This window comes from Leguminivora glycinivorella, chromosome 22 (genome assembly GCF_023078275.1).
Source record: "Leguminivora glycinivorella isolate SPB_JAAS2020 chromosome 22, LegGlyc_1.1, whole genome shotgun sequence".
NCBI classification, from domain to species: domain Eukaryota; kingdom Metazoa; phylum Arthropoda; class Insecta; order Lepidoptera; family Tortricidae; genus Leguminivora; species Leguminivora glycinivorella.
Window position 1 is genome coordinate 9,147,936 of NC_062992.1, and position 24,446 is coordinate 9,172,381.

At 41.0% G+C, this 24,446-nt stretch overlaps 1 protein-coding gene across 2 annotated transcripts in view; it reads left to right on the top strand.

Annotated features, from left to right (window-relative positions):
* Positions 1-24,446, top strand: part of LOC125237872 (NACHT and WD repeat domain-containing protein 2) — an 83,011-nt gene that overhangs the window by 34,805 nt on the left and 23,760 nt on the right. For both annotated transcript variants that reach the window (XM_048145099.1, XM_048145100.1), the window contains 12 exons: positions 7,504-7,631; positions 9,579-9,761; positions 12,057-12,224; positions 12,826-12,976; positions 14,295-14,451; positions 15,852-16,010; positions 17,099-17,277; positions 19,606-19,698; positions 20,674-20,802; positions 21,745-21,850; positions 23,248-23,410; positions 23,848-24,056. In XM_048145099.1, coding sequence (XP_048001056.1) covers positions 7,504-7,631; positions 9,579-9,761; positions 12,057-12,224; positions 12,826-12,976; positions 14,295-14,451; positions 15,852-16,010; positions 17,099-17,277; positions 19,606-19,698; positions 20,674-20,802; positions 21,745-21,850; positions 23,248-23,410; positions 23,848-24,056 — 1,825 coding nt within the window. The remainder of the gene's footprint in view (positions 1-7,503; positions 7,632-9,578; positions 9,762-12,056; positions 12,225-12,825; positions 12,977-14,294; positions 14,452-15,851; positions 16,011-17,098; positions 17,278-19,605; positions 19,699-20,673; positions 20,803-21,744; positions 21,851-23,247; positions 23,411-23,847; positions 24,057-24,446) is intronic.

The following is a 24,446-nucleotide window of genomic DNA, read 5'->3' on the forward strand; positions in this document are numbered from 1 at the left end:
GTCATTATAATACATATATATACACTTTTCTGGACCAAATCGGTGAACTTTTCTCGACCAAATCGGTGAAATATTGAAAAACCGGCCAAGAGCGTGTCGGGCCACGCTCAGTGTAGGGTTCCGTAGTTTTTCGTATTTTTCTCAAAAACTACTAAACCTATCAAGTTCAAAACAATTTTCCTAGAAAGTCTTTATAAAGTTCTACTTTTGTGATTTTTTCCATATTTTTTAAACATATGGTTCAAAAGTTAGAGGGGGGGGACGCACTATTTTTTCCTTTAGGAGCAGTTATTTCCGAAAATATTAATATTATCAAAAAACAATCTCAGTAAACCCTTATTCATTTTTAAATACCTATCCAACAATATATCACACGTCGGGGTTGGAATGAAAAAAAATATCTGCTCCCACTTTACATGTAGGGGGGGTACCCTAATAAAACATTTTTTTCCATATTTTATTTTTGCACTTTGTTCGCGTGATTGATATACATATTTGTACCAAATTTCAGCTTTCTAGTGCTTACGGTTACTCAGATTATCCGCGGACGGACGGACGGACGGACGGACGGACGGACGGACGGACAGACAGACATGGCGAAACTATAGGGGTTCCTAGTTGACTACGGAACCCTAAAAAGGCCAGGTCAGAAGTAGGTCTAGGATAGGTACTCGAAACCGACGAGCGTGTATGAGAAACGTTATGAAAGTGTGTGAAGCGAAAGTGGTTTGTCAGGATCGTAGCAAATGGAAATCCGTGGTCTCTGCCTACCTCTCTGGGAAACAGTCCTGATAAAAAGTAACACATCGGTAGTCCGTATGATCGATTTCATATTGAAGCCGTTATGGAAATAGTAAACCGACGGTAAGGTACTTATTTTTGATTGAAAATGGCACACATTTCCTAAGTGCTGTTGACTATTCAAACATTGGACAGACTGGACAACAAGTGTATAATGTGATTGAAATTGCACCCTTCAGCGGGCAATGTCAATAGCGATGTCAGCAATCCATTATGTGTCGTGTTTATACCCGAATATACCTATATAATGTAAGTGTGTTTAGTATAAAACCAAAGAAATATGTAACTCCGTATAGACAGACAAAGTCTAAGAAGAAAACGTACCTCAAAACCATAATGAAAAAGGTACGGTGGCCAAGATAGCGTTACACCTTTGGGGAACGCTCGGCTAGATGGCGCTAATAAAAATATTTGACATTTTAACACATATCAAGCTAAGAATATGGGCCAAATTGCAAAACTGAGGTTCAAAAGTTTTAAGCCTGTGTCGAGAGTCAGTCTGTGCACTGTGATTACACATTTTACTTTGACAGTAACTCTCTATAATACTCGATCCTCTTGGGTAAAACGTTCCACTTTGTCGGTTATCATTAAGGCGAGATTTACTTGTATCTTTATATGAATAACCTGACAAAGCGGCTTTATAGCAATCGACAAAGTGGGACGTTTCTCCGTGCACACTCACCATTATTGACCAAAGCACTAGCGAAGGTCTCCCGTTTAGCTGGCACAATATGAATTTAAACCCCCGACGCAAAAACGACGGGGTGTTATAAGTTTGACGTGTCTGTCTGTTTGTCTGTGTGTCTGTCTGTGGCATCGTAGCTCCCGAACGGATGAACCGATTTAGATTTAAGTAGTTTGTTTTGTTCGAAAGCAGTCGGGAGTGTTCTTAGCCATGTTTCATGAAAATCTGTCCACAATGTCGGGGGTTTTTTCAAAATTTTAATTTTGTGGTTAGGTTATGGATGTATGGATGGATATGATTGTGTCCCACATATTTAAATATGTTTTCACCACACCAACTGTTAAAGGCTAACTCTGCTATTCGAAAACAGATAGCAAAATTGCATTTTAAGGGGGCAAAGTAATTTCATACAAATTTTAACTCATCATCTTAATCTGGCTGCTAGATTTTACCTATAATTGATGATTTTGAATCATAAATATTGAATAAATTGATGGATTTGATTGAATTTGATGTTTTATAGTTAGTATTTTGTTCGTGTTGGTGTGGTGAAAAATTTTGTGTTTCACTCGGTGGCAAAGTTTGTTTAACCTTCGTGCCTTGATACCCTCACAACGCTCAAGATTCCACTTTTTGAACCACTCGCTACGCTCGCGGTTCAATATTGGAATCTTTCGCTTGCTCAGGTATCAATATTGGCACGTGCGGTTAAACAACTACTTTGCCCCCTTGTAAAACAAATAACTATTATGACACTTATAGTCTTCATAGGCAGACAGGGTCACTAGTTTATTAATTATTACCCGCTAGGCCGGGCCGTTAATCTTCGAATATTTATCTGAGTGCATATTCATCTCTAGATAACCTTCCCACGAATGTGTACAAGTTATATCAGTTATCATAGTAACGAAACGACCGCAGGCGTGGCCGTGACGTCAGCGTGACGTCACTCTGACGCGCGCCCTACTTCCCCTTTATTTATATACGTCAGTACGCCTGTGTGTGTGAGTGAAGCTACGTAAGTGTGCGTGCAGCTGGCCTAGCCGAAGTGCCAATCATTGACGCTATGTGGCGATTGTAAGGGAACATACCCAAACTACGTGACACCTTTAGGGGGATGAGGGGGTCGTCAAAATACTACGCTTGGTCACAGAGGGGGAGGGGGGGTCTAATTTCTGGTCAAGTAACCAGTGGAATATTGGCCTACCAATGGCCACCAGTGGGACGCATATATATGCAGGTGATGATGATGAACATGATGGGATGAAAATCATTGTTTAAAGGCCGGAAAAAAGATGAAAAACACGCGTCATTAAAATCAAATATTAAATTTTATATAGGTACACGAATATGTTTTATATAACAACTTTCTGCAAAAAATGATTTAAAACTTCATTTATAACTACTACGTGAAAACTACAGGGGTTGGGGGGCACTTGGTCACCCAGGGGTGGGGGGGGGGCGGCACAAATATAGTCACGCAGTTTGGGTATGTTTCCTAACGCAGTCTGGCTTAGGCTTGTGCTGTTTCGTTCGTTGATCGGAGCGCTCCGATCTCGTTTAATCGCTCCCACGAACTAGTTCGCTCTTTTAGGTCTTTTGCTCATTTAGTTCAACCAGACCAGCGACCACTGCGGTCGGAAAGATCAGAACGAATGGGATCGAATAGTGTCAAAAGGATACGAATAGTCCACAGATAATAACATAATTTTGTTGCTCTGCTAAGTAGCTCTCGCTCTCGGTCGGCGCAGTCACACAGTCGTACACTATAGAAGAGTGGAGGGTTTAGTTGCTACGAAGCGTGACGTTGGCTAGATTGTAGTGGTACGGTTCTAAATTAAATACAGAGACATATGTACAGATGTAAATGTGTTTTAAACGATATGATACCTTATTGTCGTGTGCTTTGGTAAAAATTAAATGTAGAAGTCGTAGATGTGTTGTTAGGAGATTCTTTATGTTTGTGTGTGTTATGTTATGGTTTATAAAAAAGGGATGTAGTAGTGAGTTTTAGATGCAATAATTGAACGAAATATGACTTTATTACCTGTGTTGTTTGGTTTAAGTTGAAATGAAGAAATGAAAGTGTTAAAAATGTTTGCGAAAGGAAATGTAACTTTAATGTTAGTGTAGTTGACTTGAAATTTTAATGTATTTTTTTTTGTTTTGGAACGCGTAATAGTTATTTTCCCCTCACTAGCTCGGAAACACGTGTTTTGTCCTTTAATACCAGCGGGTAAAAACGCATTTTATCCACTAGTGGGTAAAGTAATTTGACCTTGAATAAAGTCAAATTAACTGCTTTAAAATTGATAAAAGTAGGTGAATCTAGTAATAAAGATGATTTATCACCTGTGGAACTACTGAAAGCAGTGATAAACACATTTTTTGCGTTGTAGTTTCCTCGCTATAGTGAGGGGAAAAGTTTTGTGTTACACTCGGGTGCAAATGTATTTTACTTCTCGTGTGTTTAAAAACTCGCAAGTTCAGGATTCTATTCTCGAACCACTCGCTTCGCTCGTGGTTCAACTATAGAATCCTTTCACTTGCTCGTTTTTCAATTCCACACTCGGCGTTAAAATACAACTTTGCCCCCTTGTATAACAAATAACTATTGTTATACAAGGAGGCATAGTTGTATTTTAACGCCGAGTGTGGAATTGAAAAACGAGCAAGTGAAAGGATTCTATAGTTTAGTTCGAGAATAGAATCCTGAACTTGCGAGTTTTTTAACACACGAGAAGTAAAATACATTTGCACCCGAGTGTAACACAAAACTTTTCCCCTCACTGTAGCGAGGAAACTACAACGCAAAAAATGCGTTTATCACTGCTTCCAGTAGTTCCACAGGTGGTAAATCATCTTTATTACTAGATTCACCTACTTTTATTAATTTTAAAGCAGTTAATTTGACTTTATTCAAGGTCAAATTACTTTACCCACTAGTGGATAAAATGCGTTTTTACCCGCTGGTATTAACACGTGTTTCCGAGCTAGTGAGGGGAAAAAAAATATTGTTTCAGCCTTGCATGTGAACAATGCTGTTGTATTGTATATTAAACTTCTTTCATATTTTATTTATTTAAAAACGTATACCCATAACCACTGCTGTATTATAACCACTGCTGTATACCTCATATAAAACTTAAGAAATTACCATAAAGAAGTTATTTTTGCCGTCCGGTAGACTGATTGTCAGTGTGCTCCATTAGATATACATTTTAAAAATGTCCCAGGAATTAGGAGTCATAAATGAACGCGCTATGTTGGTATACTATATGGGTGCTAAGCATACATACTTAATAAAATAAATACATATATACATAGAAAACATCCATGACTCAGGAACAAATCTGTGCTCATCACACAAATAAATGCCCTTACCGGGATTCGAACCCAGGACCGCGGCTTAGCAGGCAGCGTCACTGCCGACTGAGCCAGACCGGTCGTCTTTCGAGTTTGTATAGAGCATTCGAATTGTCGAATTTAAAATTTAACGCGAGCAAACCCGCGGGCAAAAACTAGTAAATTAATAACAATGTCCGTATATAAATTGTAGAAAATTAAAGCAATAGTCAGAAATAGCCCATTTAAAGTACGTCTCTATTATTTAATTAGCATTTAAACAAGCCGATGCAACTAATTGAATTGGAATGAGAGTAATTTTCAGGGAAGATTGGATTAGTCTTACCAAGAAATGGTCTGACTGATTGAATTTTACTGTAGGCACAGTATAAAGAGTACTATCGTGCTGTGGGTAAGGGAGCGTTCAAGTATTACGTAACGCAACTTGGGGGGGAGGGGGTCTCGTAAAACGTTACGATGCGTTACAGGGGCGGGAGGGGGTCTTTCTTACAACACGTTACGTAACATTGTTTCTAAAAAAATAGGGAATTAAAACTCCCAAACTGGCAACCCTTTTCATTTACATTACGGGGAATCCCTCGATTGTATTAGTCTGGTCGTCATTTTTAATTTGTTCTCGCAAGTTGGCAAACCTTTTCGTTTATATTTCACGGGAGTCCCTAGATTGCATTGTACGTCATTTAATGTTGTTTTCGTTGTCAGTATTCGTTACTTCGTTAGTGTTTATGCGTGAGTTCATAGTGTTCGTTTTTACGACTTTAGGATAAAATTGATCACTTGAGTGTTACGTAACGTTTAGAGAAGGGGAGGGGGGGTACAGAAAAACGTTACGGTGCGTTACAAGGGGGGTGGGGGGGGGGTCAAAAATCTTCAAAAATTGCGTTACGTAATACTTGAACGCTCCCTAAGTAATAAGTAATAACATCGGGTTTTAACCGACTCACAAAAACGAAAACAAAAATTTACCTTATAAATTGAAATAGATCCCATACTGTAAAGAAAAAGCGATCAAGCCCACTGGTGGCGAAGCCGGGAATCGAACCCGGTTCTCCAGCTAATCGCGGCCGACGTGCTCAAACCACTACGCCGAGGTACCCGTCGAAATTTCTCTAGTGTATGTTATCTCTGAAGGCTAGGCGCCAACTCTAAGGGCGACCAATGTGTGCTTGCACCTCCTATATGAATCCTTTTGCAGGATTACGATATAGCGAGAGAGATGGTGCTGCCATCTATCGACGTAGGGCACAAATCAAATTATTACGTCGAAATTTTTTTCTGATTTTCTTGTTTATTTTTTTGTGTCAAAACATTGTTTTTCGATCACAATCCGTTTCAATACTACAATACAAATCGTCACTACTTTTAAAAAATCTCGTATCTCACGCTGTTCCTCAAAGTTAAAACGCAGTAAGTCTATATGCATTCCATACATACTTACTACAATTTTCTTTTCATTGACAGACGAAGATACAAGTTTTTTTAAAAGTAGTGACGAAATATCGTCTAAAAAAATTTGGTTCATTCAAAGAGAACTTCAATGAATGTTCGATTGATCCGTTTTTGATTTTAACAAAATTTTACGGATGCCGATCTACGAAACCATTTTGAACATAGGATGACATGCCGCCACAGAATGCTCACTGTTTTGATGTTGACAAAATGCCGCCTTTCTTAAATTCATAACTTACTACACTAATGAGTTTATTTGAGCAGCCAACATTGAGTTTTATTACTTATTTTTATATTAAAAAAAAAAACAGAAAACTTCTGTTATCAGTAGGTAATACAAAAAAAGTAAGTATAGCGAAGGCTAAGATTAAATGTCAAGGTGCTCAAGGTCTACGAAATTGCTACGCTGTCTACGCCGTAGGCCGTAGACGAGTGTCGTAGCATTGTTTTAGAAGGGTTGAGGCTCTACGACCCTGCTCAAACATACTTAAATGTGATATGGATTCCATATGTATGATATGGATATGTCGATGTGGATGTCAGTATAAGTACAATCCATACTAATATTATAAATGGGAAAGTGTGTGTGTCTGTTTGTTTGTCCGTCTTTCACGGCAAAACGGAGCGACGAATTAACGTGATTTTTTTGGTGGAGATAGTTGAAGGGATGGAGAGTGACATAGGCAACTTTTTGTCTCTTTTTAACGCGAGTGAAGCCGCGGGCAAAAGCTAGTACAATATAAATACCTATTGTAAATTCTCAAAGAGTCCTTAGTCAGTTTGCTACTCTGTAGAAAGTAGGTTATGGGCATTTTCAGAATTTACGCCCCAATTAGCGAAAATCGTTAACAAAAATTAACTCACTGTCAGTTTTGTGACGATAAGCATGAAATTTCAATAAAAATATTGTTTTTGTGTTAGACCGTTTTCACATTATCCGATCCGATATCGGATGTCGGAAGGATTTTAATGGAAGTAATCCAAGACGGCACCCGACCGATATCCCATACATTTATGGGATATCGGTCCGACATCCGATATCGGATCGGATAATGTGAAAACGCACTTAATTACATTAACTTTAAGCGATAATCTACATTCAGAATGCATTACAATCTTAAAATCTTTCGGTTCCCTCATGGACCTCATGGTGCACCGTGTATAATTTAAATATTAAAAACCAACATATATCCTTCCAGGTCACCGTCCTACCGCCAGCGAGCGAAAGAGAGGGAAGACCAACCCGCGCCGACGCAGCTACTGGAACCAGCGCCCGCGCACCGGCCACAGTTGAAGGGACCAAGACCAGTCGGCTCCAGTGTGTCCGGTATGTTGTCCTTATCTAACATATGATATAGAAACAAGATCGCGACATTACAGGAAAGTCTGCAAAAAAACACCAAAAGTTTACCCCGTTTTACGGAATTTTATGTACCGTGTAGATATTTTATTATCGACTCTGCTCTCTGCATTATAAAATACCATTTTTCAGTACAGATGGTGTTTTTTTTACGCACTAGTGCGAGAAGTGGTTCATTATATGCCAGGTCGAAATTTCGGAGGCTCATCTGTACTGAAAAACGTCGTCCGATACACGTGCGAAAAGGAAATTCGTAACTCGTGTCGAATTAAAACACTCCCTTCGGTCGTGTTTTAATTTATCGCAACTCGTTTCGAGGTCTCTTTTTTACGCACTTGTATCGTAATGTACTATTATATGACATGCGCAAAAAAATTCGTTCTAATACGTTCACATCTGGGAACAGCACGGCTGCCGCGCCATTTTTAGGATTCCGTAGTCAACTAGGAACCCTTATAGTTTCGCCATGTCTGTCTGTCCGTCCGTCCGTCCGTCCGTCCGTCCGTCCGCGGATAATCTCAGTAACCGTAAGCACTAGAAAGCTGAAATTTGGTAACAATATGTATATCAATCACGCCAACAAAGTGCAAAAATAAAAAATGAAAAAAAATGTTTTATTAGGGTGCTCCCCCTACATGTAAAGTGGGGGCTGATTTTTTTTTTCATTCCAACCCCAACGTGTGACACATTGTTGGATAGGTATTAAAAAATGAGTAAGGGTTTACTAAGATCGTTATTTGATAATATTAATATTTTCGGAAATAATCGCTCTTAAAGGAAAAAAAAGTGCGTCCCCCCCCTCTAACTTTTGAACCATATGTTTAAAAAATATGAAAAAAATCACAAAAGTAGAACTTTATAAGGACTTTCTAGGAAAATTGTTTTGAACTTCATAGGTTCATAGGTAGTTTTTGAGAAAAATACGGAATACTACGGAACCCTACACTGAGCGTGGCCCGACACGCTCTTGGCCGGTTTTATAATAATCCATCGACTTACTTATTATAAGTTCAATAATACATAAATCTTCACTAAATTTGGCTAATGGAGAAATCTTGAAAAGATAACTCCGCTAGACACAATTAACCCGGTTGACCTTAAATAAAATAAATAAATAAATATTGAACGACACCTTACACAGATGAACCTAGCCCCTAACTAAGCAAAGCTTGTACTATGGGTGCTAGGCGACCATATACTTACTTAAATAGATAAATACATACCTACTTATACAGGGTGTAAACCTAATACGGGCGAACCTCTTAACGGTGGTGAATATAGGACATCAAAAATGGAATTAGATAACTTTTACTTAAAATTGAAATATTTTTTTTATCCATACAAATTAATTCGGCCCGCAACGTAATGCAAACACACTCGCGTTTAACGCTCGTTGACAGTTGTTATTGTCATCCTCATCGCAACCACGTTTACAGTACACTGCTGCTGGGAATTTTTTCAAAAATTCATTATGGGGTGAAAATTAAGAGTAACTCAAAAACACTTCTTAGTTAATGATAACAATATTGAATTATATGCCTGGTTTCATTTATCGCCCTTATTAGGTTTACGCGCTGTATAAGTACATAGAAAACATCCATGACTCAGGAACAAATATCTGTGCTCATCACACCAATAAATGCCCTTACCGGGATTCGAACCCGGGACCGCGGCTTAGCAGGTAGGGTCACTACGCGCTAGGCCAGACCGGTCGCCAAAATAAAATGGAAAAAATGTTAAATGAAAGAAAATGAAAAATGGAAGAAGCTCATCTATCTTTTCTTTTTAAATATTTGTAAAAGTCACGTATGTTTTTTTTTTACTACTTGCCACTGCTATCTCGCATATGCGTCTTCCCGGTCTACACGTACTTTACCTCCCGCGTGTATTCTAATAACAAACATTTCATTACAGACTCCATCTCCCTGTCTTCTCCAGTGACGTGCGCCTCCCCCCGCGATGCCGAAGGCCCCCCCATGCCGAGTGGCGTGGCGTCGTTGCCAGAAGACCATAGGGCACAACTCCTGGGCCGACCTCAGCAGAGGACGAGGCGGAAGAAGGCTATGCTCATTTATGTCTGTGCTGCGGATTCACAAGGTAAGAAAAGAGCGTACACTACTCTTAAAGGCCGGCAGCGCAACAACACTTCTGGTGTTTCGGGTGCCCTCGGGCGGCAGTGACTGCTTACCATCAGGCGACCTATTTGCTGCTTATTGGACTTAGGCACTGGTCCCACCGCGAGCTAGTAAGCTATGAGCTATCGGCTATAAAAACGAACAAAAGATAATCACTCCCGTGTAAATAAAAGAGACACAGCGATGTTTATAGTTACTCGCCCAGCGGTGAGCTATTAAAATCGCCGTGTCTCTTTTATTTGCACGGGAGTGCTTATCTTTTGTTCGTTTTTATAGCCGATAGCTCATAGCTTACTAGCTCGCTGTGGGACCAGTGCCTTAAGCTAAGAATACACAGCACCGCTACTTCACTGCATCCGGTTCGAAGGACCACTTCTCTATAACGTCACTGTTTCCATTCAGTAACAGGCAACTAGAACGACCTTCACGGAATACTATCGAGGTGGTTTTCCACCGGGAGAGCGTGAATAGGCAGAGCGGAGAGGGAATTGAAATTTGTATGGCGAATTTTAAATTCTCGCCCGGCGCATCTTTGGTGGAAATAGTAAAGATTGACTTGGATGTGCGGGACTTTAATTGAGATATTTGTTAGTGTAAAAAATGAACTGTATTGCTTCCGACTTAAAGTATAAATTAACTCTGATGTTAGTTTCCCACCGGCAGAGCGAGACGAGAAGTGGCTTAGCGTGGAGAGGAGTGGATTGACGTAGATGTGCGGGACGTGAATTGAAATATTAGTTAGTGTAAAAATTAACCGTATTGCTTTCTATTTAGAGTATAAATTAACTCGAAGGTGGTATTCTACCGGCAGAGCGGGACGAGACATGGCGAGGCGCGGATTGAAGAGGATGTGCGAGACTTGAATTGAGATATTTATTAGTGTAAAAATGTACCGTATTGCTTTCGACATAGAGTATCGTATGAAACCTACAATCTGCGGCAGGCACGCGCAGGCACGCGCGGGCTCGCGCAGGCCCGCGATGGCTATTAATGGCAATTTGTAGTGGAAAAGGGTCCGGGCGATTTCAATTCCCTCCCCGCTCTGCCCATTCACGCCCTGCCGGTGGAAAACCACCTTTAGCTAGTTTACGTTAGTAACAGCGACATCTATGAGGACATTTGGAGAACGAACTCAACAAAGCTAAGAAAGATCACGGAAGACTACCGTACCAAGAGAGTGTTTCCTCCGCCTTGTTTAACACTTTCGCAACCAAAAAACACCTGGCCCCATAGCCGAATGGCACAAACGTTCACGAAACGCTCACGAAACGAAACGCTCGTAGATCTATCTTTATCGCTCGTGCGTATTGGCGCAACAGAGCCAGACTGCCTTTCGCGGCGTTTCGTTTTCGTTTCGCGTCGCAGAAATGCCATTCGGCTACGGTACCAGGTGTGCATTTGTGAACTCCGCTTAGATGCCAGAGAACGCGGGTTCTCGCCATACAAGCGCGGTTATAAATATTGAATATAATGAGATATTCGATAGAATCGAGTTATGCCTAAAAGGCCACAGTACTGGCTGTTGAAGGAATACTGTCATATTTTGTATTTGGTATAGCAACCGATTCTTTGATATGTTTGTTTACGATTTGTAAGTCAGTCGGTCAATCAACGGTCAATAACAGTTCTCATGTAAACATTGAATAAATTCCTGGTGCACACTTTCTTGGTTTCCTTGTGCTATAGATCTCTGCTATATAGTGTTAGACCTGTGGGATATCCCCCACAATAAATAGGCTACTTGTCTCCTAGTCAAATCAGCTTCTTTTTAAGAACTGTCAAAACGAATTTGAACGACGTGCTAATATACACTCAGTTCAACCTTACTTGTCCAATCATGTACACAAACACTGCTGGAAAACATTCTCTCAATTTTCTCTGGAATTGCACATTAACCATCACGAAAAATGTTATGATACACTTAAATAAACTCACAAAGTATTGAAATCAATCAAAAAACCACTGAAAAATATCATTTCTAAAAAAATTTTCATCAATAATTGTAATTACGAACGGATGACATCAAAAACTCCTGACATTACGAAGTCTAAATTGTCTATGAGTCATAATGTTGGGATGACAACTTATCGTTATGAACGATGGATATTAACGTTTGAGTTTGTATAGCTTTGAAAAAGTGCGTTGATATTAATTACAATAATTTATCAGATTTTTTACCGACTTCTTTACGTTTTTTTTCCTACCTCTTTACAATAAATATTTTACTATCAGTATATTTTTTTGTATGCTCCCACAGACTGCTGCGCGGAAAAAGGCGCACTTCAATGCGGTGCGGCGGCCCGCTTGCGGGTGCGGGCGCGCCGCCGCGGCTGGCGGATCCACGTGGCGGATCTACACTGGCGGTCGCCGCTCGAACAACAGCGGGACCATCGCTTCCCAGTGCTGTGTATAGCTGAACTTGCACGTAAGTGTTTCCTAAAGGAGTTGTCTACTCCGTCGCTTAAATTGCTCAAGTTTCAGTGCCACTATTTGAATTCCAACTTGGAAGAAAAGATGAAGGTTCCCTGCGCTCACAATCAACTTCTACGATACTCGCGGGAAGATAGGGCACCTAATTTAACTTAAACAAATTGCGCAATTGTGAACATCTAATCTGTATATTATATATTATATGACCAAGGACAAATGTTACTCCGTATAGACGGTCTAAGAAAAAAACGTACCTCATAGCCATAGAGAAAAGGGTACGGTGGCCAAGATGGCGTTATACCTTTGGGGAACGCTCGGCTAGATGGCGCTAATATTCATATTTGACATTTTAACACATATCAAGCTAACAATATGAACCAAATTGTCAAAACTGAGGTTCAAAAGTGTTAAGCTTGTGTCGAGAGATGGCAGTCTGTGGACTGTGATAACACATTTCACTTTGACAGTAACTCTCTATAATATGATACTTGATCCTCTTTGATATGACCTAATTAAAGTTTACAAAAGGTTCCTAATTCCCACATGTCAAACGAAAAGTATTATTTCTTCTTTTAGAAATATAATCTTGCTTCCAGGTCAGTCGGAGCTCGGGGCAGTAGTGCCAGTGTTGTTCCTCAACTCTGGCCTGGGCACGCCGCTGTTACCTCACACACTGGAATGCGCCGATTTTAAAGCGGCATTAGACGCCGCTCAAGACGAGGCTGACAAGACGCTACTCAACAAATGGTAATAAACATAAATAAATAAATATTGGGGACACCTTACACAGATCAACTTAGCCCCAAACTAAGCAAAGCTTGTACTATGAGTGCTAAGCGACGATATATATACTTAAATGGATAAATACATACTTACATACATAGAAAACATCCATCACTCAGGAACAAACATCTGTGCTCATCACACAAATAAATACCCTTACCGGGATTCGAACCCAGGACCGCGGCTTAGCAGGCAGGGTCACTACCGACTGAGCCAGACCAGTCGTCAGGAATTATTACTTACATATTTATTGCGAAATGATTTTCCTTCGTATTTTTGCGGAAACGTACGAACGTATCATGCTATTTCAGTCACTCTCTAGAACTAGCATAACAAATATGAACGTTTTCGTAAAAATACGAACTAAATTCACTTCGCACTACATCTGTACATACAACGGAACAGTCACAGAATCACGGAAAGATGAACAGATTTGGGAAATTAAAACCGAAACCGACGTTTCCAGCCTCAGGCACCAGAGGACTTGGTCACTTTTTCTTTCATATGTGTAATTTTTTTTTATATATATATATATTTTTTTTTAATTTATATACATAGTAGTGTGACTACTTTAAGACAGCACAAGTTGAAATATTTTCAATAGATTATAATTTAACTTGTGTTCATTAGAATAGATTTGGGAAACATTTTATTCCTATTTGAAATTAACTTTTTCGTTCAGTTGGTGAATTCAGTCGACGTAGTTTCGCAGCAATAACTCCCATGTCTTTAAACTAAAGAACTAAGTCAGTCAACATTGTCTTTTAAGAACGTACGTACTTAATCACAGTTTTCATTACGCTGCTACAAAGTGTTGGAACAATCTTCCACCACCTGTTTGGGTTCCGGTTGTAATTAGCAGATTCAAGTAGTTCCTTCGTTTACTTAAATCAAAGACATACAACTCCGTATAGATGGATAAAGTCTAAGAAAAAACGTACCTTAAAGCCGTAGAGAAAGAGGTACGGTGGCCTAGATGGCGTTACACCTTTGGGGAACGCTCGGCTAGATTTGATATTTTAACACATATCAAGCTAACAATATGGGCCAAATTGTCAAAACTGAGGTTCAAAAGTGTTAAGCCTGTGTCGAGAGATGGCAGTCTATGCACTGTGATTACACATTTTACTTTGACAGTAACTCTCTATAATACTCGATCCTCTTTGCTTTAATGTATTTTTTAAACGAAACTAATGCGACTTCCATTTGACAGCGTTAAACGTTAACGCTCAGTGTTGCCAACTTGAATTTTGAAATACCCCGTCCTATTTTTATTTAACAGGTACAGCCTAGACGAGAGCAGGACGCCGCCATGCTACCGTCTCGTTCGCGGCGCGCCTGCGCGCTGGCGGCGCGAGATGGCGAAGGCCCTCAACGTGTTGGTGCGGACCTTACCTCAGGAGGCTTGTGACGCGTACCTCACCACCGTAGTAGAACAGGTAAGGCATAACCATATAAGGTACAGCGGGGCAAATCTGGACTGAGGGACAATTGTAACTAGTATTTTTTTTCTATTATTACACTATGATGTTGAGTTCTACATGTATCCACTGAACACGCCTACCATATATAACCGGTGGACACTCTATTTAATAATACAAACATTGTAAAACATGGAAAAAATGGACCAGTTACTCTAAAAATTTACTTTTTTCACATTCTGAATGTAGAGTATAATTAACACAAAAACAATATTTTTATTGAAATGTCATGCTTAATTATCGTCACAAGACTGACAGTGGGTTAATTTTTGTTAACGACTTCCGCTAATTGAGGGGTCCCAAATTCTGAAAATGCCCAAATACACGATTCGACTCTAAATCACTTCGATTTTGTAGAAAGTTTTGAATAATAGGCCGAATATGCGCCGATCTGTTCTGTTCTCAGACGTGTTATCCTAGTCGAAAGAGAGTTAGTAGTAGATCAAGCATGAGGCGGTAAATAATAGTATTTTATACAATCGTGACGACCGGTCTGGCGCAGTCGGTAGTGACCCTGCCTGCTACGCCGCGGTCCCGGGTTCGAATCCCGGTAAGGGCATTTGTTTGTGTGATGAGCACAGATATTTGTTCCTGAGTCCTGGATGTTTTCTATGTATATAAGTATTTGTATATTATATATATCGTTGTCTGAGTACCCACAACACAAGCCTTCTTGAGCTTACCGTGGGCCTCAGTCAACCTGTGTAAGAATGTCTTATAATATTTATTTATTTATTTCACAGTTTCGTTTTCTTTCAACCCCTTATTTGCCAAGAGTGGCACTGAAGCTTTAGTAGTTTCATGTGCTCTGCCTACCCCTTTATGGGATACAGGCGTGATTGTATGTATGTATGTATGTGTATTTATTTATTTATCGTGATATAATACAAAGCTTTTCAGTCGAGTACCATGTTTAGGCCACGAAGCTTGCTGAGTGGCCTAATAGTACGGTACGAGAGTGAAAAGCTTAATTATATCACTATTGTATACAATACCTTTTCTATGAGTCATCGTCGATGGACGAAAAATATCATTATTCAAGTTACAATTAATGTTAATAGCGTCGTTCACCGTTGTATCAACATCGAATTACCTGGCAACTAATTGTTTGTAATAACCGTCTCTGATTGGTCGATAAGGCGATAGATAAAAAAAACGTGTTTCAGATGCAGAAAAATTTGCCTTTTATCGCAAATTAGTAAAGAACTTGTATGAAGCTCTATTTTTGAAATTATTACAGTTAACTAAAAGTGAACTGTAATGAAATATTATAGTTGACTAACTGTCAAAGACTATCTAACACTGAAAAGTCAGCACTTATAGTTTAGTCTAGTAGAAAAACTGTGTTTCGGTTGCAGGAAGTCCAGCACACAGTGCTGTTGAGCGTGGAGGCGGCGCGGCGCTGCGTGTGGGTGTGCCGCGCCGGCGCCGCCGCCGCCGCCGAGAGCGACGCGCCGGACCCCGCGCACCACCAGGAGCTGACGCGCCGGCTGCATAATCTACAGAAGGACTTGAAGGTATTGCCAATGCAACTGAATCAATAATTCCAGAAGGCCCAACAGCACAGTATTATTTCTTCTAATAAAATTTGCGCCGCGCGGTTTGTCCTTGAGTAGCGCTCGCACGCAGAGAGTACGTGCGTTAGTACGCGCCGCGCTGCTTGGCGTTGCCGTGTCGCGCGCGGTGCGTGCGAGAGTGCCAAATGCCGATCGCGTCGCCGCTGCCGGAGATTAACTACTGAGTCGTCCTTATACTATGCTACCAGTTAGTCCTAATGACTATGGAAGTGTGGCGGTTCTGCGCCTTGCCAGGAGCTGACGCGATGGCTGCATATTCTACACTAAAGATTTTAAGGTATTGCCAATGGAAGTTAAACTATAATTCTGGGAGGACCAACACATTATCCTGATAAGTGTAGAAAGCTGCGGCTCAGGCCATCACCAGGAATTGACCAGCCGGTTTAGATTTGAAGGTATGACTACGATAGCGCTTGATCCTACCGACTGCGCCATGTTTGGTACCTATGCAACAGATTAAAAACGTAAATCAAATACAGAAAAGCCAAAAGCGTGCAACTGTCAAGGAATGGGGTCATATAACTGTCAGTTTTGAGCAAAAACCTGTAAGGTTTACTGGTAAAACCCGATAAATCGAGATAAAAGGGAACTTGACTGTAATTAAAATAAAATATTTTATACCATGTAGGAAATAAAGCATCAGATAAATATAAGAAAAACATGGATATAAGTTAGTTTTCAATCCAATTCCTATTTAATAAGTCAGCTAGAAATATATAAAGTAACTGAATTGACCGTGACGTCACTCAATTCGATTTCATATTAATTAATTCCATATTAGCAAACCTTGAAATTCGTTTTGACAGTTCTTAAAAAGAAGCTGATTTGGCAAGTAGCCTATTTCTCCTAGCAAAAACAACATTGTGTAAATTGCACACGGTTCGAATTTCAAAAACCAGTTTGCTCAACCTATCGGGTTTCACCAGTAAACCCTCGAATTTTATTTATTTGCTAGATTTTACACACAGTCCGCCTGATTCCATCGATTATTCTTAAACAAATGACTGACAGAATTTCTTCTTTTTCAGCTTCATCTGAGCGAGCGCAACATAATCCGAGCGTCGGTCCGCGGGCGCTCCGCCCCCGGCGGGGAAGACGAGTACACTGAAGGCGTGCGGTCAGCGCTAGGCGAGCGCCTGGATGCACTGCTAGACACGCTTATAGGCGAGAGTGAGGCGCCTGCTGGTGTTAACGGGATACCGACCAGGTGAGAACGGGCTTATACTGACATAGGGTTGCAAATAGAAAAAAAAACAAATGATTTTCTTTTTCAGAATTATGAAAAAAAACATGAAAAAAAACCAAGCACCATGGTTTTTTTTCTAAATATGTTTTTTTTTCAGATGGCCAAATAATACGACAATAACGGTTTTTCGTGATTAGTAACGTTTCAATAACAATAGCGTACATTTTAATTCGATAAACATTCAGTATGCAAAAGTTTATTGGGGAATCCCCGATGCGGCGTGGAGCGTGGAGAGGCGTTGGTGTTGTCAACAGTAAATAGCGACAACTACTAACTACAGATTGTGTAAATGCTAGTTTTATAAAACCAGAAATTAAAGTTATTAAATTAAATTCCTTTAATAGTTAACATAAAGTCTAAGAAATCGTATAAAAGTATTAACTATTTTGCAAATTTTGAGTTTTCGTCCTTTACAAAAAAAAACATACTCCAGAAAAAAAAAAAATTTTTTTCATGTTTTTTTTTTTCAAGCCAGAAAACACCGTTTTTTTGCAACCCTGATAAGAAAATGCGGCTCCCTAATAAGCTACTCCTCAGCTTTCATCAGATAATGGGACAGTACGCTGAAGGAGCTTGATCCGCGCTTTGTCACATGCTGTTAGACACGCTTTTAGGAGAGTGAGGTTGTTGGACATTGAGCAGGTTAGAGAGAGATAGAGTACTCTGAAGGCGTGCGATCAGCGCTAGGCGAGAGGCTGGGCGCACTGCTAGACACGCTTATAGGCGAGAGTGAGGCGCCTGCTGGCGTTAATGGCATACCAACCAAGGTTAGAACAGGATAGTCCACTTGAGAAATTAGGTTATGGCGCGTGTGAGGCACCTTTTGGCGTTAATGGGGGATACCTACCAGGTACGTCCGTTTTCACATTATCCGATCCGATATCGGATGTCGGAAGGATTTCAATATTTACAAAATATCCGAGACGGCGCCTGTAATGTATGGAATATCGTGAAAACGCACTAACGGGGAGAAAACGAATTAAGTCAGCTTAATTATGTACACGAGCAATCATGATTTTAAAATAAAGAATGTCACTTGTTCTTATAAAAAAACGAAAACACACAAAAATATTTGGGGAAAATATGATTTTGGCCACTTCCAGGCTGCGAGCAGCGCCATCTAGTTTTAAGCCTAAAAAGCCCATACATTTCAGGGGTACGCTTATTTGTATGGGCTTTGTCAGTCCAGTATTAAATCATTTTTAATACTGTTCTAACCTTGGTTGGTATGCCATTAACGCCAGCAGGCGCCTCACTCTCGCCTATAAGCGTGTCCAGAAATTAAACGAAGGTTCTAGCAGTAAACAATATAATATAAAAACCAATATATACAATAAAGTGGGTACTATCTGTCAGTACGCGAGTAGGTATTTACAAGTAAAAGATCGTCACTGGCCTCAACGTTCCTTAGGCTGGTCTTCGTCGAGCCGCATAACGTGGTCTGTCCGCGGGTGCCACTGCGTGAGTCGTATAGAAACCAGGCTGAAGATGTTCCAGCGCTGAGTAGTATAAGCAGCGACGATCAGCAAAGTTCTTCTTAAGTTTTAAAGTAGAATAAAGGGCTGCAACAATCGTGCGTGCTTAGATGTGCAGTCGGAACCTAGCCCAAGCCTTATTCGCTTTCGCACAGTGACGTACAATAAGACTTGGATTAGGTTTCAACATTAAACGAATAAACTTACAACTATTTACACATATTATACAACTATAAATACCTGCATAAGAGGCAGCCCAACACAAACACACTGTTTTTACTATAGAAGTATTTCACAGGTTTTAAATACAATTAAATAAATTGCACTTGAAATGCACGTTAGCCTTCCCCGGCAGAGAAAATTTTGTGCAAAAAAACAAAAGACGCGTGATATGGCCGTACTTTTTCTTCTTAGCGGCCAGTGCGCGCGGCGACTGCAACATGCAGGTTTGCCATGTTACAGTGACTACTTAAAAACACAAATCAAAATATTTGTTAAAAATAATTTGGCTTGTTCCCATAGTTGCGAATGTATTTTTAACCCCCGACGCAAAAACGACGGGGAGTTATAAGTTTGACGTGTCTGTCTGTGGCATCGTAGCTCCCGAACGGATGAACCGATTTAGTTTTTTTTTGTTTGAAAGCTGAGTTAGTCGGGAGTGTTCTTAACCATGTTTCATGAAAATCGGTCCACTATGTCGCGCTCGGAGTTTTTTTCAAAATTTCAATTTTGTGGTTAGGTTATCAATTTATGTTTTTCAATTCTAATTCACTAAGATATGATTAATATTTATAAGTAATCGTTTTTCTTCCAGCTTGTTTGATGAGTTGAACGAACACCTCACCTTCTGCCAAAAGTCTGCTCAGAGCACGTCCAACCGAGAGATCACCCTTAATGAACTTAAGACGTAAGTATATTAGCATATTATACTTACCTCAATTGTCTTATCTTTACCTGTAGGTAGACTCAATCAAAACCTATGAACAAATGCTGATAATGTGACCTGGGCCATTTTTTTCAAAGTTGTCCACCCCACTTTTTTTGTAACATGGGTATTTTTTACGCGATTCATACTCAGAATCGAGAGCTCTTTCGATCCTTATAGGAGAAAAAAAATGTCCCAAGATTTCCATACATTTTCTCGAACCTTCCATTCCGTTACCGCCATACAAAATGTATGAAAAGTGGTAACGGAATGGGAAAAAAACCTTGGGACACTTTTTTTTCTCCTATTAGGATTGAAAGAGCTCGCGATTCTGTGGAAAACACATAAAAATTTCCAAATCTAAAAAAAATGGGGTGGAAAACTTTGAAAAGAATGTTAGTTTAAGCACATATTCACGTAGGTGTGTATTTACTAAATTACTACTTAATGTTAAATGTAGGGTAAGCATTATTTAGAATTATAGCAACTTAAGAACGGTGCATAGCTTTGTAAAAAATGAGCGCTGTCTCGCCAACAAACTGCATGAGCAGTTTGGCGAGGAACTTTAAAAATGTAAAATGTATGTTTAAATAAATTAAAAAAAAAATGGCCCACCTACTGGCATCTTCTGACCTAGAAAGCCAGCCGGCGTAGCCGAATGGCAATCATCGTCGCCAGACGCCGACAGAAATGCAGTCTGGCTCTCGAAAGCCAATACGCAAGAGCGGTAGAGATAGATAGCTATGAAACGTGAACCTTTGTGCATTCGGCTAAGTACCCGGTACAGATTGGAACATTTTTTTGCCAATCTGCTAAGTTAGACAAACTGGTGTCGACGCAAACACCAATTTGGTTTGCCGATTTTTACCACCGATTAATTTAATAAGCGTAGACTCAAGAATTCCAAGTTATGGTGCAATACCAATTTGTGATGCTAGCATACATTCCCTGTTACAGATACGTGACAGGCGACAGTCAAGTCCCACTGGCGTTGATAGGGGGCGCTGGCTGCGGCAAGGCCACTTTAGTAGCGCGAGCGGCAACACTGGCTCCTACTTGGCAACAGGATCTAGCAGTTATCATCAGGTATGTTGGTAACTGTACACCACAAGAGCTGACTACGTGTTAGTCAGTCTAACTGGCGTTGATAGGGGGCGCTGGCTGCGGCAAGGCTACTTTAGTGGCCCGAGCGGCAACGTTTACGCCTACTTGGCAACAAGACCTAGCAGTTATTATCAGGTACGTTAATATCAATAGTTTAGACCAACCTTCCATACGACTATGCGCTGAGATTTGAACTTAGAGTTACACATAACTGACATAACACACAGTCCCAGTGACATTCTAAGTGTAACGGCCCGGCCACGACATTGGTCTAAACGCGGCAGCGGTGAGCGTCAGCCATACGTGCGAATGAAAAGTCCCATCGCTGTGTCTCGCTCCAATGTATGGCCGCCGCTCACCGCTGTCGCGCTTAGACTAATGTCGTGGCCGGGCCGTAAGGCCTGAGTGGATGCCCGGTGGACTCGATGTGCAGCGGAGCTGGCCCGCCTCTTGTGCCTTAGGCCAGATTTAGACGGTGTGCGAACTGCGAACTCACATGCGATTTTAGCTACATTGCGGGCTGTTGAGGTTACATTACATACAATTTTGCACAGCCATCAAATACCGCAATGTAATAAAACTCGTATGCGAGTTCTTGTACCGTCTAAATGGGCCCTTATACTTTAGAAGCTGGCTGCGGCAAAGATACTGTAGTGGCAAGAGCGGTAACAATAGCATTTTATTTGGTAATGTTGGCAAGAGGATGTCGCTATTTTATCGGAGTATAAACCATTTTCAAAGTGCCCCCAACACTGCAAAAATACCTACTATTTATGATTATATCTACGTAATACTATTACTCCAACCTAGCTTCAACCGCTCAGCTCTCAATGCATATGAATACTTCCATAATTTGTTGTATTTTTTGCTGTAGGTACAAACCCTTGTTATAAGCGACATAGTTTATAAATGCTTGGTTTACAGATTCGTGGGTCTGACTCCACAGTCGAGTAGCTCTCACCAGCTGCTCAAATCCATCGTGGACCAGTGCCACGTACTGCACGCTGGGACGCCATATCGTGGCAGAAATGTAAGTACTTCCACACCTCGGACAATCGCAATCAAATATAATGAAAGAGGGGCGTTCCTACTCACACAGTCTAAGCTTGTGTAGGTGAACGCGTACCATGCTTGTATGAGTGAGATATGACAAGTCGACTGGTCGCGTTCTTTACAGGCGGTAACTGTGAGGTAACCGAGAGCGGGTGGGCGACAGTTTCCGCGGAAAGCAGGGAGTGTGTTATTATACTGTGGTACCTCAGTGAGCATGGGTGGTATTGGACTAGGGTCAAAAGTAAAGCCGGTTTCAAGTACCTACCTATAAATAGTAGTGCCCGTGTGGTGACGTGAATTTCACCACCCCCTGTCTTCCCGTGGGTGTCGTAGAAGTCGACTGTGGGATTTGGGTGAAATTGTGGCGTAGGCGAGAAGCTGGCAACCTGTCACTGCAATGTCACAATTTTTCGTTTTCTTTCAACCCCTTGCCAAGAGTGGCACTGAGACTTTAGTAGTTTCATGTGCTCTGCCTACCCCTTTAGGGGATACAGGCGTGATTGTATGTATGTATGTATGTATGAATAATAGTCTATGATGCTTTCCCAGCAGAGTAAGTCTGTGTAGTCAGTGTGGAACGTTAATTAATAGACTGATCGAACTCTAAAACTTCTTATTACTAGAAAAAACATTAAAAGGAACAGAGTTACTCTTGGCCCGGTCAATCTTACCTCATCTTAGGATACATTTAACCACTGAAAACCAAATTAGTGCAACAATCCCTAATAGATTCAGACAATGATTTTTAACCCCCGATCCAAAAACGACGTCTGTCTGTCTGTCTGTGTGTCTCTGTCTAGTCTGTCTATGGCATCGTAGCTCCCGAACGGATCAACCGATTTTCGGTTTAAAGAAACTTTATTGTCTAAGAAATTACAGAAATTTCACTTACAAGACAACTTATAAATACTATCTTAAAAATATTACAAGTTAGGTACGCAATAAACAAGCACGTGTGATTATGTTTAACAATAAACAGTTGCATTATTATAACTAATGTAATAATGATACAATAATGTTAACTAGAAATCGACCCTATGTTGTTATCATAAGGTTTATATGTAATTGTCCACTAGTAGGAACTTACGACGAAGTTATGCACTTGTGCAAGTTGTTTGCACTGTTTGCAGGGCCAGTTAAACGGTATTTTTAGGCAGTAGTTAATTGGCGGTTTCCGATATAGACTGTTTTTGGAGTATTTGTTAATGTGTTACTTAAGGAACTAGTTACAATGTGAGCTATTTTGATTTAGTTTTTGTTTTGTTTTAAAGCTGAATTAGTCGGGAGTGTTCTTAGCCATGTTTGATGTAAATCGGTCCAGTTTGTCGGGGGTGTTTTCAGAATTTAAATTTTGTGGTTATACCGTTATTACAGGACGTAGCATCGCTCTCAGCGGCGTTACCAAAACTACTCGGTGCATTGGGAAGAGCCCGGCCGGCGTTACTATTAGTAGTAGGAGCAGACGCGTTGCGCGGCGCACGCTGGCTACCTTCACGGTTGCCAGGCAACGTGAAAATGATCGTCACAGTCACTGAAGGTGAGTTCATGACTAATAGTTGTACACATGTGTCTATAGAACATAGCATTACCCTCAGCGGCCTCACCAAAACTTCTCGGCGTCACTACCGAGAACACAACACCATGAGTATACTTACCCTGTCAGGCTTTTCTCTGGTTCTGGCTCCATAGCCAAATAGCATTTCTGCGAGGCGAAACGAAAACAAACGCCGCAAAAGGTCCGGCTCTGTCGCGCCAATAAGCAAGAGCCATAGAGATAGATAGCTACGAAAGAGATATTATTGTAAGCGTTTCTCTAGCGTTTATGCATTCTGCTACGCCACCTGAAATGATATGTGTAGTCATGGGAACACACAATGCGCGGTGACATCACAGTTCATCTCTCTTTTGGGCATAAAGGAAGGTGGTACCTGTGCCCACATTTATAATACATTTTTTAATTTATTTTATTTCCAGAAAAAGATGAGCCCTCAAGCTCAGCTATAATGGCGGTCCTCTCGTCCGAGGATGGGCCAAAGGTCGTCCGAGCGCCCCCTGTCGGCGCCGAGGAGGCGCGCGCCGTGCTCGCGGCGTGCGCGGCGGCGTACAGCAAGACTGGGGCCGCCTCGCCTCCTGATGCCGCTGTCAAGGCTGTGCAGAAGTGCACTATACCACTCTACGCTAAGGTAGGTAAGATAAGGTAAGGTTGGAGCCGTGGAGGCGTGCGCTGCAGCGTATAGCAAGACTGGAGCCGCCTCGCCACATGATGCTGCTGTCAAGGCCGTGCAGAAGTGCACTATACCACTCTACGCTAAGGTACGTGTTCCTATACCATCGGGTTTAGAGCCGAGGAGACGCGCGCAGTGCTCGCGGCGTGCGCGGCGGCTTACAGGAAGACTGGAGCCGCCTCGCCACCTGATGCCGCGGTGAAAACTGTGCAGAATAAAATAAAAAAAATCATCTATTTCAGACTCAAGGTCCATAGATGGTTAGTAGAACATTACAACTCTAAAGAACTAATATTAGTGTTAGTAAGACATTTACCTAATGCTAAGACTTAAAAAAGCAGAGGTGCA